Source organism: Nannospalax galili, unplaced genomic scaffold, assembly GCF_000622305.1.
Source record: "Nannospalax galili isolate Female #2095 unplaced genomic scaffold, S.galili_v1.0 scaffold415, whole genome shotgun sequence".
Lineage (NCBI taxonomy): Eukaryota > Metazoa > Chordata > Mammalia > Rodentia > Spalacidae > Nannospalax > Nannospalax galili.
The window spans coordinates 1,276,556-1,291,855 of NW_008337494.1; the positions used below are offsets into that span (position 1 = coordinate 1,276,556).

The window sequence follows — 15,300 nt, forward strand, 5'->3', positions numbered from 1 at the left end:
TATTTACAAAGGAATTAATTATGAAGAAAAATTGTAAATTTTAAAATTAAGCACCTTCGGCCACAAAAATCATACCATAAAGAAATTGAAATAACAAGCCAAAAACTGAGGAAAAATATTTTCAACATATATCTAATAAATAAGTAATATCCAGAATACTGACTGCCTAAAGAATGCTCATAAATCAATTATCAAAAGACAACCTAGGGCCTAGTCCTATAATCTACCTACTCTGGAAGTTGAGGAAGAGAATGAGAAATTCAAGGCCTACCTAAGCTACAGAGTGAGATCAAGGTCACACTGGAAAATAATAAGACCCTAGCTAAAGAACTGAAAATAAAAGAAAAAAAGGGTTAAGATACATAGCTCAGGGGTAGAGTACTTGGCTAACATGTACAAGACCCTGGCTTCAATTCCCAGTATGGGGGTGCGGGTAGGGGATGGGAAAGAAAGAAACATGAAAAACCCAACAGAAACAAGGACAAAGAAAAAAGAAATTTCGTGTAAGAGGGAGAATAAATTCCTCATAAATATATGGAAAGACAAGTCTTTGGAAAGGAGGAAAATACAAATTCAAAGTCTAATGAGGTACTCAAGCACTCCCTAGGTAAAACACGTAGCAAAGGAGATTTTCATATGGTTAATGAGAGCATAAATTAGTTAACACTATTCTGGAAAACATTTAGCATTTGTAAAGTTATATATAGTCCCAGTACTTGGCAGAGTAAGACAGGAGGACTGCCACAGGTTGAAGGCCATTTAGGAAAACCCTGTCTCAATAAATAAAAATATAAATAAAGCGAAAATCATACAACTTCTAAAATTAATTCCTGTCCAGAACATAAACATTCTTTTCATGGACTTTTTATCTTTTGATAAATTCACTAATAAATATCAGTATTATCCTTTGCAAAAGCCAGAGATAAAACACATCTTCAGGTCAGTTTCAGAGGAAGTATGAATATTGTTTTTTCAATCTGACAAGCATATGTACTTTAATCATCAAAGATTATATCAAATATTTACAAAAGAAAATCCTTTCTAAAGATTATTCAACTTAATCAGGATTAAAAGGAAATAAAACTTTTATCCTTATCAGCCTCAAATGAAATAACCTGAGTTTTAATATCTTAATCAGAAAATACACAGAAGGGAACAATAATATTAAGAGAGTCTGATGTCCTGTGGTCTTCCTTAATAACAATCCATTTTCAAGAGACTATAATCTACTCAACAGAAAGCCCTCTACCAAAGAGCTGGATTCTGAGAAAATTCATCCTCAAAATAAACAACATGCCACTAAAACCAAAACAATGCAGGCATTAGCGCTCACAAAGGCTCTGTGTGGTGAGTCATTTCTAAAAGGATGAAAGGATGAGTCTCTGAAGTGTTTTCTATTCAAGCTGGAGAATGTATAAAGGTAGGGAATCCTTGAGCAATTGGTCGAGTGAGAAATTTTTCACTTCTACACTCCTGTTTGACTTTTCGCAAGCTCAGAATGGGAAAGATGAGTCTCTCCTCCTACATATTAATACTGACTTTTTCTTTGTTTTCTCAAGGTATTTCACTTTCGGCTTCCAAGTCCATAAGAAACTTAGAAGATGACATGGTCTTTAATACATTTAGGATGGGAAAAGCCTTTCAGAAAGAAGATACTGCAGAAAGATCAGTCGTTGCTCCTTCCCTGGAACAATATAAAACCGATGACAACAGTTTCACGAATGACGACGAAAACAAAAACTCGAAGGTAAGTGGCATGTAGCATATCTTTTATTGAAATGGAAATATAAATGACTTATAAAATCTAATACAAAATTGATATTTTTATAAATAAAAATGCATGCAAATATAGTCCCAATATGCATTAAGATATATAACACAGGATTCCCCATCCTAAAGAAGGGATCTTATCTAAAAAGGTTGTTTCTCCCAATAAACTTGTACCTGTTATTTTTAGAGGCAAAAACAGTACAGAGCATCTTTAAATTGATCATTAAGGATGTTAGACGATTATATGATAGCTCTATTCTGAAGAAGACAGCTAAAATACAAATTAACCTTCTCTTTACAGAACACAGGCTCCAAACATAATTTCATAAATCATGGTCTGCCACTGAACCTGGCTATCAAACCTTATCTTGCACTGAAAGGATCAGTAGCTTTTCCAGCTGAGAATGGAGTTCAGAATACTGAATTAACACAAGAAAAGAGAGAAATTGGGGATGAAGAAAACTCAGCTAAATTTCCAATAGGAAGGAGAGATTTTGACAGTGAGTAGCCTTTTTAATATTCACTTCTTACATAAAAAGAGCTCTGAGCTTAACTGATTTGGATCTTATAAAAAAAATCAAATAAGACCATGGTTCAAATCCACTAGATAGTAAATGACCCCTGTCGAAATGTAAAATTAAAAATAATCTAGTAATTGTAATTTTGGTCCATTCAGAATTAGTTATAATAATAGGTCTATGTTTTTTTTTTAATTTTTTATACATGCCAGGTCATTTCCCCATCCTAAAGAAGGGATCCTACCTAAAAAGGTTGTTTCTTCACATAAACGTGTATCTAAGTTATTTTTAAAGTCAAAAACAGTATAGAGAATCTTAGAATTGATCGGTAAGGCTGTGTTATAGTTCTTTAAACAAGTCAATCTTTTTTTTCCCTTTCAGTGCTCAGGTGTATGCTGGGAAGAGTCTACCGACCTTGTTGGCAAGTCTGATGCCTGTTGGTCCACATCATCTTTTCAGAAGATAAAAAACAATTAATTGCAACTGGAGAGAAAAGCCCTTAATGTTAATATAACTTGTTTATTATTCTAAATGTCTGTTGTAAAGGAAACTAGTATTAAGATATGTCATGACCTAAATGATATGCTTTGTTTTGTGCATTAAACTTTGTGAAAATTCTGCATAATTATGACTTACTGGTCATTTTTGAACAATGGTTAACATGTGAGTCTTACATATACTTCTCAAAATAACAAAGTATCAAAATGTACATCTTGATCTTTGAAAACTTGGCTTTGTTGAATCATTTTATACATACATAAATCTAAAGTATATAGAAAACAAAATCATAGCCTAAAAAACTGAGTTAACTTGGTCTGGCCTGCAATCAGTTTGTCCTTGGCAGTACACCTACTGCCTTTTTCCACTTTGGTTAGTTTGCTACCTAATTTCTTCTGTGAATCGTTTGAGGTTTTAGGTATCTTAATATTTTTACGCTGACCTAGTACACTTCCATCATCACAGTGAATATTTTCTCTGTCCAGATCTACCTGTTTCCTTTTTGAGCTTTTATTTACTGTATGACTACTTGATTTTCTTGATAGTCTGTTAATCTCACTTTGGTCCAAATGCACATTTTCAGAGCTTGTGTCAACTTTTGTTCTTCCAACAGATGAATGTGTACCTTCTGCTATGAAAGAAGGAAAGGAGAAAAAAGTCATCTAACTTTGGTATTATAAATCATGAGAACTTTAAAATAAATCTGAAACAGCTAACCAATATTTAAAATAAAGAATATTTAAAAACTCATTTATAATAAAATAATGCTAAATAATCAATGTTAATAAATAGCTATATTATCACATTAGTTTTCATTTGATCATGCCACCTCTCATCTTTCCAAGGAGGATTTAGTTAAAAATATGGCAGGAAAGTTCTATAAATTATTTTTTAAGTCCACTTAGATTATATCTTATTTATATCTGTAAATTTGTACTTAGATTCAATTTCTTAAATAAATCTAGGCCTTAAAAAAGTAAGCCTTTACAGTTCTTAGCTCTTTGCAAAAATAATGCCGTTTTGCTTAAGTTAAAATCAAAAGGTAGACTATTATTAAATTGTTATTTAATTGTTCAAATAAGGGGCTGGAGATATGGCTCAGCGGCTAAGAATGCTGGTTGTTCTTGCAGGAGACCCAGGTTCGAATCCCAGCACCCACATGGCAGCTAACAACTGTCCATAACTCCAGTCCCAGGGGATCCGACAGTCTCTTCTGTCCTCCGCAGGCATTGCATGACATGGGTGCACTTACCTACATGCAAGCAATACACACATACACATAAAATAAAAATAATATATAAAAAATTTTTAAAACTGTTCAAATAAGGTCAATTACCGGAGAGGTCACTTTCCAAGTAAAGAGCACACAATGGCTTTGAGGATGAATTGGCATTCCATTTTCCCTTGCCCATCACACAGTCATCTTTATAAGTACAAGCAAACTGTGATCTGATTAAGGTTTGTTTCATCTGATAATAAAATGAAGGAAGAAAATATGTAACTTTTACTTTGCCTTATTTTTCTTTTAGTCATATACACACTCTCTAGTAATCGACACATGTAAAACCTGTCCTTATACATCCCATTACTTATGGGAACTCCTAACCATATTTTGTTTCCATTTTCAAATGTACTCATTACTATCATCTTAGTTCTTTTCAGCAAAACTAGCTTTCTGCATACATTTCATATTTTACTCAATTCTGGACTCTTCAGGGGCTTCACACCACATTCCTTTGGGCTACTTTGGAATATTATCGTAACTGAAGTGATAATATATGAGGAGAAGCGATGGCTAAAAAAACTCAAAAAACAGAAACAACAACAACCAAAAACACATGAAATCATAGACCTGGGGATTTCAGTTGATCATAAACTTGAGTGAAGTGAAGCGTGTGGTGTCTAGCTACAGAGCAGTAAAACAAGCTGGGGGAGACCTGGTTTCCAACAGTGGCTCTATTTCCTGTTAACAAGATACTCTTTTTAAAATATCTTACTTCTATTTCTCTCTCTCGCTCTCACTCTTGCTCTCTCTCGCTCTTGCTTTGTGTGTGTGTGTGTGTCTGTGTGTGTGTGTATACATGCATGTGTGTGTGCACACCTGTAGAGGTCAGAGAACAACCTATAGAAGTTAATTCTCTCCTACCACACAGGTCCTTAGAATGGAATTCAGGTTCTGGGCTCCATAGCAAGCACCTTTACCGACTGTACCATCTCATCAGCCCCCTTATTAATTAGATAATCTTGAATAAACCATTAAACTTCTTACACATCCACATATAAGTGAAATAACATTTACTTCACAAAATTGTTAGAATTGTAAAAGTAAAAACAATATAAGCATGCTATATAAACTCTCGAGATCTAATTTAGACACTGTTTAGTCATTGTAACATAGATGAAGTGGGTATTCCTATAAAATAAGTTCTGCTACATTACATTTCTCTTGTCTAGTCAAATTTACAATGATTCTAGGAATACAGCTCAAAACAAGGACCTTATAATCAACCACCTTCTTCATTTTAATTATTAAAACAACAAAAACTACACTGGCTTGTATTCATAACCTGAAAGAGAATGCTTTTCCTTTGTTTATAAAAGTTGAATTTTTCTGCATAAGATTAGTGATTACATAGAACTGAGATTGCTTCCAGTTGCCAGTCTTCCAAATCTCTCCGTGTATTTGATTTGGAATCACAAATAAGCAAAACAATTCCCTCTTGAAAGTGCTTTTGAAGTACTAAACAACTTGGAGTGATGTCCAAATTCATACAATGGCTGCTGGAATCATTTTATGTCAAGTCACATGGGAGAAATGGATTGAAAGTTTTCTCTTGTGGAGTGATTTCCCTCCTTTGGAAAGATTTCCATGCACAGTAAAATTGCAATGAACTTCAGACTCGCCAAGAATTGGAAAAGTCCTTTGCCACAACTCTTTTTAAGTTGAAATTATTAGGAGGGTCCCAGTTTAAGGAAAATAGTACTTCACATAGGAAAGCCTGACTCGAGTTAAATTGAGATGAATGAGTCAAAACATTGAAAAGTCATAGACACCCTGAGTTAGCTATATTAAGAAAACGAAAGTTTTCAGCTTCCATGACACTATTAACAAGTTGAAAACATGAAAATATTCTTAAAATACTTAGTAACAATGTAACTAAAATTAAATATTTTAAATTTATCTTTTTATTCTTACATGATCACATTTCCAGAGGAATAGAGATTTGGTGGCCTTCATGTACTAAGAATTTGTACATATATCAAATAATCCTTTTTTTCCCCACTATGTAGCCCTTTGGCTGACCTGGAACTCACTATGTAGACCACCAGGCTGGCCTCCAGTCCACAAAGATCTGCCTTCCTCTGTCTCCTGAGTGCTAGGATTAAAGGCATGTACCACTATGCCTGTCCAAATAATTTCTTTGTCAGAGAAATTCCATTTACATAGCTAAACAGCAGGAAGAAACTGATCTAAGTAGCAACATTATATTTTTATAGATTTTTATGACCAACTTTATTTACTCTTTGGAGAGATATTAAACTTTGAAGTCTAGAAACTAAATATAAACCCTTGCACTGCTACTTAACAGCTATCGTAGCTTACTATATGGTCTGGAAAATTATGCATTCTAGAATTAAGGATTAATTAGAAAGGGAAAGACAAAATGTCCAATGTACATATGTGACATTTTTAGTAGGTACTTAAAAATGCCAACCCCATATCTTCAGTCAAAAAAGAACTCAAATTTTAGTTTAGTCTAATACAAATATTTGTTTTCCATTCTAATGAAAAAAATGCTTCCCACTTCCTTAAAGTCTTTCCCTAATGTCATCTTCTCAAGGAGATTTAGAAGTCTATTTAAAAACCAAAACATATAAAAGGAACGTCTTCTTCTTAGCCCTCTCCCCAGATTAATTTTCTCCATAGCACTGATAACTTTCTAACATATAATATCATATAATCCATTTGTGTGTCTTGACTCATTCATCTTCTAAAATACAAACTCCATAAACAGTGACAACCCTTAGAGATTTGTAACTAGTGTCCTGCTCTGGTTCTCCATTCCCCACAGGATGAGGGGACCATAAAGCCAAAGATATGCCCCCCAGTGGACCATGACCCTCTTCCCCAACCCTCAGATCCTATTGCAGCTTTTTGTGATCCTTGAGCACTAAACTGGCGCTGGCCTCCACCTGGACTTAAATAAGGCTATTTATATTATGGCAAGGAGAATAGGAGATAGTTTTGTATGTGCCTCTTGATAGAGTGTCCCTCACAATATGAAACAAGATCTGGGTTGAAGTAGGTGGGATATAGGTGTTAGCTAAAACTAGGGGCTCCCTTTTATATTTTTGTACCTTAGCTGCACAAATTCGTGGGGAAGCTTTGTCAATTAGAGCAGAGTGTTTTGTCTGCCTGTCCATCAATGTATTTGCAGTGCAATGGACAAAACCTAGTATCCAAATATCTGATTGTTAAAGGAATTACTGAAGTAAAACTAAACATCTATGATATGTGTATATAAGAAGTTATTAGGGAGCAGAAAACAAGAGTACAGAGGATTCAGTCTGCCTCTTTCAGGGGTTCTCACACCATGCTCTCTGACCTCCAACCCTACTTCATTTCCAAATATGGCAAAATCTACAAAAGGGAGACCAACTATGCATTTAGGCAAGGCCCACACATCAGGTGGAGGCTTGTCTTCTAAATGCCACAAGACTAACCAAAGATAATTCTAGTTTACTCTATTGAAGCTATTTCCACATAGTGACAAAATTTGCATGTGTCTTTGGTACAAAAAAAAAAAAAGTCCTGCTGCAGATTTAGGTCTCCTGGAGTTTTCCAGTGGTCGCCAGCCTCTCAAGATTCACAAGGTTTCACTGCTTTCTTTTTTCCTTCGATAGAGTCCCTTCATGTGGGCCAATATCAGCCTTCAGCTTACATCCCAAACCGGCAGACACTACCAAGAAAGAAAGTAGTCAACAATAGATGGCTTGTCTCAGAAGGACTTTATCCCCAACGGATTTTCAGTTCATTTAAACTCCTGTTTACACAGCTCTACTGTGTCTTTAAAATATGTTTCTCCCAACTTATCTGCCTTTTACAATTTTGTCATTGAAACAGAAGTGCTGCTCGTGACCTACTACACCATAGCTAGAAACAGAAGTCTCCAAGTCCATGACTGATTACTTGATTCGAGTCCCTCCTTATTCGAAAGCATTTTCCTTCTCCTTAGAGTTATAAGCTGAAGGCTGCTTCTTTTCTAGGCCTCGTTTTTCTCACTTTCTCTATTCCTCATTCCAACGGAATGGTGGAGGCAGAAGCAGACCTCGTTGGAGGTGATGTCTGAAAAGGTTTCTGGTTTCTGCATTCCCTTCTGGGGAATTATTATGTATTATGTATGCTATTTGAAGGCTTGCTTTATCTAGGAAGGGGCTGTCTTTCATTCTAATTAGAGGCTCATTTGAATAAGAGCCTCAATTCAGGATGGAACACTAGAGCCTTCTTGTCTCTCAGTGGATCCGTCTCCGAGTTCGCTTTCCATATTACAATCTACTTACTGCTTTTATTGTTTCTCTGAAAAATAAGGAAAAAAAATATGAACACACATTGCTTGGCTTCTTGGTTTGGGAGATACTGATGAAAATCCTCAGAATTCTGCTGATTCATTAATTTTCGTGAGGACCAGGACTAGATGAAGTTGCTAAGTCGGGCTGAGCTCCCGCCCACTGAGCTTTTCTCCTAGGTTTTGTATCTTGTTCTTTGTTGTTTGTTGGCGGTGATTATTTTTGTTTGTTTGTATATGTGGAGATATGTGTATGCCTGGTATATACATGAATGGGTAGATACAGATGCCCTCGCCCATGCATGTACCCGTGGAAACCAGAGGTTGAAACCAGGATGTCTTCATCAATCACTTCATCACCTTAATTTCTGAGACGGAGTCTCCATTAAACCTGGAGATCCTCATTACAGCTAGACTAGCTGACCAGTGAGTACCAGGATCAGCCTGCCCATGCCTGCCTCCAGCTCTCAGTGCTATGGTCATAGACACAAGCCACTATGCCCAGCTTCCACATGGTTTCTGGAAATCTCTGAACTCAAGTCCTTATGCTCGCATAGCAAACACTTTGTCCACTGAACCATCTCACCAGCCCTATTTTTTGTTAGCGTTCATTATTTGTAAATTCATTTTAGGTAGAAGGGGAAGAGAAATTTTGAGTGTTAAACTCAATGTATCTATTTAATTTGGATATGCTTGAGAGTTTTCTAATTCTCAGGTTAAATCTGGTTATCTAAGAAAGAATTTCCTAACACCACAGGCTGCCAGGCTGTTTAAGAAGGCAACAGAGTTAGAGCAAGGATAACTTTCTTAAACTACCTAATACTGTCCCTACTACTCCTTGTTTTAAGAATCCCATATTTGGGGGGCTGGAGAGATGGCTCAGCAGTTAAGAGCACTGGCTGTACTTGCAGAAGACCTGGGTTCGAATCCTAGCATTCACATGGTGACTAACAACCATCTGTAATTCCTGTTTCAGGGGCTCCAATGTTCTCTTCTGTCCTCCATGGGCACTGCATGACACAGGTGTACTTACATACATGCAGGCATAACATTCATGCACATAAAATAATAAATAAATAAATAAACTTTTAAAGAATCTCATATTTTCTGAATCACCTCATTTACATTATTGAGTAAATAAACATATAACAGAGATTCAGTGATATGGAAAAACACTAGAGGCACAATAAAAAAAACAAACATGTATATGACTTTTCATTTGTGCCAGATATGCAGAGTGGTGGTGATAGTCCTAAAAGGAAGGAATAAAACTAACAATTCACAGTTTTATAGATATAAAATAAGGAGGTCAAGAGTGCCCTTTAAAATCTTTTCATTTTGTTTCTTAACTAATTTATTTAATTTTATTTTATGTGCATGAGTGTTTTGCCTACATGTAAGCACACCCATGTCATGCAATGCCCATGGAAGCCAGAAGAGGGCTTGGATCACCTAGAACTGGTGTTATGGACTGTTGCTAGCCACCATGTGGATGCTGAAAACTGAATTCAGGTGCTCTACAAAAGCAGATAATGCTCTTAACCACTGAACCATCTTTCCAGGTCCCCTTAAACATATTTTAATTAAAAACTTATACAGATATTTTAATAAGTTATTTAAAGTAGTTTGAAAGTGATTGTATGGAACTGGGAGAAAATGTTCTCCAAAGGTTTGTATCGAAACCTTGCAAGTTTAGTAAAAACACTCTGGTTTCCTTCACAGGGGAATTTATTTGACTACAATAAATAAGTTTCCCAATAAACTACAATGTGAAATAAAAGCTGAGGGCCTAAAATAAGTACACTAAAGAAGTTTCCATGGTGTTTTCACAGGATTTTGTGACTAGAGTAAGAATTTGTATTTGTAGATAAGGAAACTATTGATTTGGACACGTGACAATCAAGTATACCAAAACTCTAAATCCTTAAATATTTTCTTCTTTTGAAATGTTCTAAGCATTTCAAGTGTAGAACATATATAACTTCCACAGCAAAGAAAACAAAAACAGACAAACAAAAAACATGGAACTCCAAGCCAAAAGACCGAAAGTAATGAGCTATAAGTAGCTAACCAACTTTGTTTTGTTTTGTTGTTATTTCTAGCAAGTGCTCTACCTGGCTGTGATTCAGTTATATGCCTGGCTAAACTGATGACTTTCCCATTTTGCTTTTCAAAATCTACTATAAACATAATTATAAATACCAATTATTTCTCTATTTTTTTCTTTTTTTTTAGTCTTTTTGAGACAGGGTCTCCCTGTAGCCCCAGCTGTCCTGGAACTCACTATGTAGACCAGACCAGCCTTGAACTCAGAGACCTGTCTGCCTCTGCCTCCTGAGTATTTTATTTATTATTTTCATTTTATGTGTATGCGTGTATTGCCTGCATGTAGGTAAGTGCACCTGTGTCATGCAATGCCCACAGAGGACAGAAGAGGCTGTTGGATCCCCTGGGACTGGAGTTGAAGACAGTTGTTAGCTGCCATGTGGGTGCTGGGATTCGAACCCAGGTCTCCGGCAAGAACAGCCAGTGTTCTTAACTGCTGAGCCATCTCTCCAGCCTCTATTTCTCTATTTTCATTATGTTTCAGAGCTGTCCAGTCTTGGCTACTCTTCTGTTTAACAGAAGTAAAGTCAACACAGTCTCATTAGTGCTTATCTATGTCTTTGCAAACTGTGATGGTATTTCATGGTGATTATAAGATCTTGGACATCTTTCTAAAAATTTGCTTCTACCCATATAAATAAGACTAAATTAGAAAACCCCTTCCAGTTCTCTAGACTATGAATTTGCATACATTTTATAGTAATTGGTTGACCCTTTAGAATTTCTAAAATAAACTTCTCATTCTTCATGATTTCTTTTTCATTTTGATTCAACTAGTTATATGAAAGCATCTGAGTTTTCTTTAAATCAAAATATTAAAATTTATCAGCATCTACAGCAGAACAAAAATAGAATTTACAAACCACATTTGTTTCTATCAAGTCCCAAGAAGAGATGGTTTTTTGAAAAACATTATCCATTGACTGCAAGTACTCATACAACAGAATTGATGAATTTTAAATTTGTCTGTTTATTTTTATTGTATGTGTAAGAATGTTTTGCCTACATGTACAGTGCATTGCCACAGAGGCCAGAAGAGGACATCGGATTCCCTGGAACTTCAGTTAAGGATAGTTGTTAGCTGCAAGGTGAGTGCTGGGAACTGGACCTGTGTCCTCTGTAAGAGCAGCCAGTGCTCTTAACCACTAAGCCATCTCTCCAGCCCAAAGCCGACAAATTTTATTCACAGAAAAATAAAAAGAGGGCTGAATGACATATTATACAACCATTAATTACTAATAACTAATATGTCACTGAGCCCTGAAGCAATAATGCAAATCATAGGGACAGACCCCCACACACACACAGATCCTAATCACCTTCTGAAGGTCTTTCCTCTTAATACTTATTTCTTTCATTGTTCAGCTCCAGCAGATTAAATAACTAGAAGCAGATTGGTCAAGGTTATGCAAAAGCTAAGTTTCTCTAGTCAATACTCACTAATAAGTAAACACAAATTATAGCTATCTTTTTGTTATATTAAAATGAATAATTATTTGATAAAAGTTTGATGTAAGACATTAACAAATTAATGAATTCCAACATACAGTAGATACAGAATAAAAGCATGTTCTTTTAAAACAAAAGAGGAAGAAAATTTTAAATGTTTGAATAAACACATTATCAATCATTAAGTTTCACTCAAAGATCGGAAACCTACTTCAAACTAAGTGAAAACATAAGGACCACTGAAGAACAGTGCGAAGGCTCCCTCACCCAAGGCCACATGAAGCACATCCTATCAACATGTTTCCAAATTTTATATGACATCATACTATAAATTGGATTCAGAACATCATAAAGGCTTTTCCCTTTACAAGTCAATTATCTCCATATCTGTTGTAGTGAAGGGAAGCTGGAAAATGGAGTCTCTATTCCTTTTAAGATATTAGAAATACAAATAAGGCCCCATCTTCTTTATTTCCCCTTGTATTCATTCAACAGACATTTATTCAATATTTACAATAGAAACTGCTTATTTCTTTCCATTGTTTTGCAGATTAAATAACTAGAAACAGATTGGTCAAGGTTATGCAAAATCTAAGTTTCTCTACATCAGCTGCCATTACTCCTTTTCCTTTTCTCATTATAGTTATAAATGTTGCATATTTACCATACCTAGCCCAGCTTTATATATTTATTATTTCAAAAATAAAACAATATCTTTCATTTTATGATAAGCATTAAAGTATACCTTAAATTTTTCCTCTTGCATTGACTTATGGATGCGTTCTCTTAGCGGTTTAATTGGTGCATTGGTCACTTGTGTGGGAGACCTATGTCAAAAAAAAAGGGGGGCAAAAATATATTGACAGAGTTTGAATGTTTGTGTCCTTCCAAAAATTATGTTGTCATTTAATCCCCAATGCAACAGTATTAAGAGGAAAGACCTTCAGAAGGTGATTAGGATCTGTGGGGTCTGTCCCTATGATTTGCATCATTGCCTGAGAGACTGAGAGGGCTTGTTTGGCCATTTCTGTTCTTTCAGAGCTGCCTTATGAAAGATGAATTGTAGGAGCCATCCTTGAGGAACAGCCTTGAACTTACAGAAGGCAATGAATCTCCTGACAACTTGATCTTGCATTTCTAGTCTTCAGAACCACAAGAAATGAGTTTGTTATTTATAAATTACCCAATCTAAAATATCTTGCAATGACCCAAATAAACTAATACACTTGCAGGCCTGCATGGCTTTTAAACTAGCTCCTCCCTCTTCCCTACCCATAAGCCTATTTATAAATGAGAGAACTGAAATTGTGTGTTCATAATAATTTATAATGTTATCAATATTTCTACACTGAGTCCTAAATATAATTTGCTTAATTATTTCAATAACTAAATATTTCTTATTTGGTTTTGTTCTGTTTTACTAGTTTTCTGAGACAAGGTTCCACCATGGAACACTGTCTGGCTTGGAACTTGCCAGATCCTCCTGCTCTGCCTCCTGAGTGCTAGAATTAATAGGCATTTCCCACCACTCCTGGTCCTAACTAAACATTTTTGAACTTCTATACTGTAAAGCACTATTTAAGACATTTAAAAGGATAAAAAATTCATTCATTTGTTTGTTTAATATTGAGGCACTGTACTGAGGTCTAAACACAGGAAATAACACAACTAATGTAATCAAAATCCAAAATTATAGAGAAATTCAAAAGAAAAGCATATAAGAATAGAGAGGTCAAAGAAAGCACAGTAAAGAAGATCCTAGACTTCTGTCAGATCAGCCTGTATTCCTGAATAAATTAATCCTCTTTTGCCTTAATATAGTCAGACTCTGATCTCTGACTTAAAATATCACTTTATAAAAATAAAGGAGAGGGGTTGGCGAGATGGCTCTGCAGTTAAAAACACTGGCTTCTCATATTAGTCACTTTTCCTGTTGCCGTGATAGAAACACTGACCCAAGCAATTTATAGAAGGAAGAGTTTATTTGAACTACAGTTCCAGGGGAATTACAGTCCATCATGGCAGGGAGGCATGGTGGCTGGAGGTGGCTGGAGCAGGGGCAGCAGAAGCTAAGCTCTCACATCATCATGCAGGCACAGGAATCCACAGAGCAACTGGAGATCTGGCAAAGCTTAAGAATTCTCTAAGCCCACCCCCAGTGACATGTTTCCTCCAGGATAGCCACACCTTCTAAGACCTCCCAAAACAGAACCATCATGTGGGGACAAAATGTCCAAATGCTTGGAGCCTATGGGGACATTTTCATTCAAAGCATCACACTTCTTTTGCAGAGAACCCAGGTTCGAGTCCAAGCACCCACACAGTGGCTAACATCCACCTGAAACTCCTGTTCCAGAAACCCAATGTCCTCTTCTGGCCTCCATGGGCATTGCATGCATGCAGTGTGCTTACATACATGCAGACAAAACATGTATATACTAACCCACCCTCAGAAAAAAATAGTTGATAATTTATATTGAATTAAATTTACGCATCACAATGCCCTCAATTCTATTATTTTGGTGCAGACGAGTGAAACACTGCTTTAGCACTGATGGTCAGTACAGTGACAATTGGAAATGCTAATGTGGAATCCAAAGTGCAAACAGTGAGTAGTGTTTGGAGACATGAAGTACAGAAAAATTTCCATTTAAAATGGACTCAGGAGTTACCTTTGTGTAAATAAATCCTACAAACAGAACACCTTCTCTAAGAAAATGATAGAATTTGATCTAAGAAAAAATTAAAGTCATCTGTACTTCTACCTAAAAGTAATTTTTTTTTTTCAACAAAAAAAGGTAACAGGAGGAAAAAAAAAGGTTTCAACCCTGAGGTTCCAGCACAAGAGGGAAACTGAAAATTTTTCACTGCCAAGAAGCTACTTGGGCATTTTGAGGCAGAATGTGGAAGAATTGTATCATTCCCAGATACAAAGGAATAGTCACAAAGAGTGCAGATGAGACTTAAAGGAATCAATTGACAGCACACGTTACTCCGAATTCTCTCGGGAAAGAAGAGAAAGGATATGGGGCGAGAGAAGAAAGCCCGTGAAGCAGTCACGTGTGGACACGTGCACTTTAGACTGAGACCAGATTTCTAAAAACTGCAAAGATCAAACAGTATTTTGTGAATTTTTCTATAATGTATTAAAAATACATTTAATACATTATAATGTATTAAAAATACAAAACAAAACAAACAAATAAAATAATTATTCCAAAATCATTAATAATGCTAAAAGTCAGTGTTCAGTTAATTTAAAAAAAATCACCAATTTACTAAATCCCAGACTAATTTTTGTTAAAACTGGAAAGTATCTGCCATAGACTGAAAAGTATTCTAACACACATGTGCATATATAAACACATCTACATGGTGAAATTTTAACCAAC

General features: G+C 35.7%; 2 protein-coding genes across 5 annotated transcripts in view; one reads left to right on the plus strand and one right to left on the minus strand.

The window, feature by feature from the left end:
- The first annotated feature begins 1,455 nt into the window (after nucleotides 1-1,455).
- Nucleotides 1,456-2,910, plus strand: Pmch (pro-melanin concentrating hormone). The gene is made up of 3 exons (XM_008832609.3): nucleotides 1,456-1,747; nucleotides 2,072-2,270; nucleotides 2,670-2,910. The coding sequence occupies exons 1-3, from the start codon at nucleotides 1,499-1,501 to the stop codon at nucleotides 2,717-2,719; spliced, it is 498 nt and encodes a 165-aa protein (XP_008830831.1). The 5' UTR covers nucleotides 1,456-1,498; the 3' UTR covers nucleotides 2,720-2,910.
- Nucleotides 1,758-15,300, minus strand: part of Parpbp (PARP1 binding protein) — a 77,244-nt gene continuing 63,701 nt past the window's right edge. For 3 of the 4 annotated variants that reach the window (XM_029563334.1, XM_029563333.1, XM_029563332.1), the window contains 3 exons: nucleotides 12,654-12,735; nucleotides 4,123-4,255; nucleotides 1,758-3,417 (listed from right to left, as the gene is read on the minus strand). In XM_029563334.1, coding sequence (XP_029419194.1) covers nucleotides 3,074-3,417; nucleotides 4,123-4,255; nucleotides 12,654-12,735 — 559 coding nt within the window. In that variant the 3' untranslated portion in view covers nucleotides 1,758-3,073. The remainder of the gene's footprint in view (nucleotides 3,418-4,122; nucleotides 4,256-12,653; nucleotides 12,736-15,300) is intronic. The other variant, XM_008832610.2, reaches the window with a different exon arrangement.